Raw genomic sequence first — 4,361 nt, 5'->3', positions numbered from 1 at the left:
CAAAATATAACGAGTTAAAAAATCTACCGCTATATTAAATTAAAGTAGGAAAAATTATAATTTTGGTCCAATAATACAGAATTATGAAGTTTTTGTTTCATTGGATCCATTTTGCAATTATATATGAAACCATGTTAATTTTATTTTAAGAAAAATAATACATTAAGGACAAAAATCGATCAAAAATTGCAAATATGATCGAAATGTGGTATGTGCACCTGACGGAGTGTGGCCGGAATCCCCAATTTTTGAATAGCTCATGTTGGACGTGTATGCCATATTCTACCCAGATTTATAATTTTCAGTTGATTTTATTCTTAATATGCTATTTTTTTTAAGTTTTAGAATTTAATCGCCAAATTGAGTTCCAGCATTTACAATTTTTGATTGATTTTATTCTTAATATGCTAATTATTTTTTATAAATTTCAGAATTTAATCGTCATATTGAACTCCAACATGATGATTCTTTCAAACTTTCATCACAAGATTGTTACAATTAATTCCCTCACAAACATAATGTCTGCAATGACATAAAAAAAATATAGGAAAAAGTATTATTTTAGTTCGTTAAATATGTCTAATTTTAATTTTAGTTCAATAATTATGTCCATTTTTGTTTAGGTCCAGTAACATACGAAATTGCTTACTTTTAGTTCTCTGGTAGATTTTCGGACAATTTTACCCATATGCAACTTTTGAAAGGCAGTTTTAGTACATATGCACTCATAGGGGTAAAATTGTCCAAAAATCTGTCAGAGGACTAAAAGTAAGTAATTTCGTAAGTTACTGGACCTAAACAAAAATGAACATAATTATCAGACTAAAATTAAAATTAGGCATACTTAGCGGACTAAAATAATATTTTTTTCTAAAAATATATGAGTCTTTGTTATAATTAATTATCATGGTCACAAAAGTTAAAATTCGAGGCGAACATCAATTGTCCATGGCTGCACAAGAATGCCCAATAATCATTTTTTAAGGAAAAAAATACAATTTCAGTCCTTACTAAGAGGTGGCAATTTTCGTAATTTAGTCACTTATATAACTTTAAAATTTTAGCAATTTGGCCAGAAAATTGAACATGACCTAATTAAATTATAATTTTACTCCTATAATTTAGGAGGTTCACATTTTTATCCTACACAAATTGCTTTATAAGATTAAAATTACAATTCAATTGGGTTATGTGTATGTCACATACAAATTTTCAGGCACACTGAAAAAAGACTAAAATTGTTAAAATTTTAATATTAAAGGACTAATTTGAGAATACCAATTAATGCAGAACCAAAAATATCACCCTTTAAGTTATAAAACTAAAATTGTAATTTAATTAAATCCCACATTAATTTTATTTGATTGTGACAAAAAATATTAATTTATCATAATTTAACTTTAAGCTGTAATGATTTATAACCTCTGAAATAATTCATTTTGTTGTGCTGCGAAATCATGAATAATACTATTCAAGTTCCCATTAGTAGGTAATTGTTTTTCAAACAAATGTACTTAGCGGATACTCTTCCTTAATTCCTCATTTATTTCATGTTTTAAATATAAATTTTCTCAGATTTTCACCCCAACGCACAGCACTCTGAGAGAGAGAGAGAGAGAGAGAGAGAGAGTGACGTAGACAAAGCGCCTGCGCCAAAAGCTGTTGACATCTGTTCATCGCACTCTTTCTCCCCATCTATAAATAGGGCTGCGCCTTCTCATCCGGACCTACAGCTTTCACCTTTGTTGCAAAAGTTCCCTTTGCCTTTTGAAACTCGTTGCAAGACTTTTGATCACTCCTAAAGTTGTCCACCAACATCTTCAGTTTCAGACAGGATGGGAAGAACACCTTGCTGTGATAAAAATGGCCTCAAGAAAGGCCCATGGACACCAGAGGAAGACACGAAGCTCACTCAGTATATTCAGATGCATGGCCCTGGAAATTGGAGAACTCTTCCCAAGAATGCTGGTGTGTGTGTGTGTGTTTGTGTGTATACACGTTCTTGATTAAGAGAGTTGGGAAAATGATCGAACGATGTATGGTATATATGAGCTGATGTGATCAATATATAATATGTGCAGGGCTTCAGAGATGTGGCAAGAGTTGTCGGCTTCGTTGGACTAATTACTTGAGGCCTGATATCAAGAGAGGGAGGTTTTCATTTGAGGAGGAGGAAGCTATAATTCAACTCCACAGTGTTCTTGGCAACAAGTAAGTCTTTGATCGCTTCCATTCTCATCATGGCCACTGCTTTCAAATCGTTGAAAACTGAAAAAAGCCTAATTTTCTTGTGTCTGCTGATCAGGTGGTCGGCCATCGCAGCCCGTCTTCCAGGAAGAACGGATAATGAAATCAAGAACTACTGGAACACGCACATTAGAAAGAGGCTTCTTCGGATGGGAATTGACCCGGTGACTCATGCACCGCGCCTTGACCTTTTAGACCTGTCGTCACTTCTCAGCTCGCCTCAGCTCAACCTATCGAACCTCGTTCGCCTTCAAACACTTCTAAATCCAGAGGCATTAAGGCTTGCTTTGAGTATCCTACCATCACAGAATGAAAACCCTGATATTTTATTGCAAAAAAAGCTTCAAGAAAACCAGTTATTGAATTCTCAGCTTCCAGGCCAGGCCCCAGTCATCCAACCTAACCAGTTTGAAAATATTATCAGCCAACAAATCCCATCAAACCTCACCACTTCGTCGTTTCAGAATCAGCCTCAATCGTTACAAGGCGATCTTGGACATTATTCTATTGACTCCACAAACTCAACTTGCCAAATATTTCAAAATAATTTCACACGAACTGCTAACGCTGCTGCTACAACTACTACCAGCGATCAAAGTCTTCCCACTGATCTACCAAGATTTTGCTATGGGATTTCTGATCAGATGAGGACAGACTTATCTGATAACTCAAGCTTTCAGTCCTTCAACAGCAGCAGTAGCATAAATAACAGCCAGAATTTCAGCTTTGATTCGGTTTTGTCGACGCCTCTCTCTAGCCCGCCGCCCGTTATCAATTGCAGCACAGAAGATGAGAGAGAGAGCTTCTGCACTAACCTGATGAGGTTTGAAATTCCAGAGGGTCTCAACTTTGAAGATTTTATGTAATTAAGATTAACTTCTGGGATAAATCCTCTCCCTTTTTTTTCCTGGTTGATTAGGTTCGTTAAGTTACAAGATTTGGCTTGTTAATTTATAGCTGGTGCTTTAGAAATTTTTTCAAACCTATGTAAATTCATGGTTGTTTTGTAATTTTTTCAGTTGTTTGTCATCATCTTGTCATAATTCTTTTATTTTAGCTGCAATTTCTTGTGCTTTAATTTATATGAAGAAGTCTTCTACCAATTATATATAGATATATATATATATATATATTTATATTTATATTTGTGTGAGCGGGTATGTGTCTTACACTATATCTATATACTAGCAGTCCACGCATACGTCATGCATGAATAAATAAAAAAAATTATAATAAAAATATTAATATATATTAATTAATATATTTAAATTATATATTTTGATAAATTTTAATATATAACATCAAGCGAAACGAAACTAAATAAAATAAAAAGATCAAATATTTACAAATATCGTTCAAATAAATGTAATTTCAAATACATAAATCTAAATATTTAAAAAAAACACAAATATAAACATTGTCAATAAAATTATACAACTTTTTCCTTTTGCTTACATGGAAAGAAAAATTAAATATATGAAGTATTATAATATTACAAATTTGAGTTGCTTTGCATACTGAGTTTATGGACATTCGCACGCCATTTTGGGTAATGAAGATCTTAATATTATAAAATTATACAGCTTGTTCCTTTTGCCTGCATTGGAAACATATGTGTGTATATATATACATATATATATATATAAGTATTATAATAATAGTACAAATTTTACTTTCTCTTATACAAAAACACACACATAAATATTGTTAATAAATCATACAATCTTTTTCTTTTGCCTGTCTTGAAAGAGAAAAAAATATTAAGTATTCTAAAATTATAAATTATAAATGCCTGTGACTGGTCATTACAATTATCGTTATCAACTTGTAACAGTCTATTTACCGGTCATGACTGGTTGTTACAATGCTAGTCCAAATGTAGAAAATGCGTTTGGACTTGTTTTTGGAACAACCAAATTAAAATTGATATAATTATTATTGAAACAGTCGTTGTAACACATATCGATATGGGACTGCCTCAAGGTTGGAACGGTTTTTTGAATATCTTTTGTAACGGCCGTGCATTATGTTGTAATGGTTGTTGTATCGATCTTTGTAATACTATTTTCAACAATTTTTGTAACGGCCTTTGTAATTCCTTTTTCGAATGTTGA

At 32.4% G+C, this 4,361-nt stretch overlaps 1 protein-coding gene across 1 annotated transcript; it reads left to right on the top strand.

Annotated features, from left to right (window-relative positions):
* Positions 1,746 to 3,300, top strand: LOC105178537 (transcription factor MYB39-like). The gene is made up of 3 exons (XM_011102029.2): positions 1,746 to 1,968; positions 2,082 to 2,211; positions 2,306 to 3,300. The coding sequence occupies exons 1-3, from the start codon at positions 1,836 to 1,838 to the stop codon at positions 3,111 to 3,113; spliced, it is 1,071 nt and encodes a 356-aa protein (XP_011100331.1). The 5' UTR covers positions 1,746 to 1,835; the 3' UTR covers positions 3,114 to 3,300.

This window comes from Sesamum indicum, linkage group LG16 (assembly GCF_000512975.1).
Source record: "Sesamum indicum cultivar Zhongzhi No. 13 linkage group LG16, S_indicum_v1.0, whole genome shotgun sequence".
Classification (NCBI taxonomy): domain Eukaryota; kingdom Viridiplantae; phylum Streptophyta; class Magnoliopsida; order Lamiales; family Pedaliaceae; genus Sesamum; species Sesamum indicum.
This window is presented reverse-complemented; position numbering and strand designations above follow the sequence as displayed.

Excerpts from the sequence above, each read along its gene's own strand:
- LOC105178537 (XM_011102029.2), top strand. The coding sequence starts at position 1,836 with ATGGGAAGAACACCTTGCTGTGATAAAAATGGCCTCAAGAAAGGCCCA. Across the intron at positions 1,969-2,081 it reads AACTCTTCCCAAGAATGCTG|GGCTTCAGAGATGTGGCAAG; the intron begins GTGTGTGTGTGT and ends TAATATGTGCAG. Across the intron at positions 2,212-2,305 it reads CACAGTGTTCTTGGCAACAA|GTGGTCGGCCATCGCAGCCC; the intron begins GTAAGTCTTTGA and ends TCTGCTGATCAG.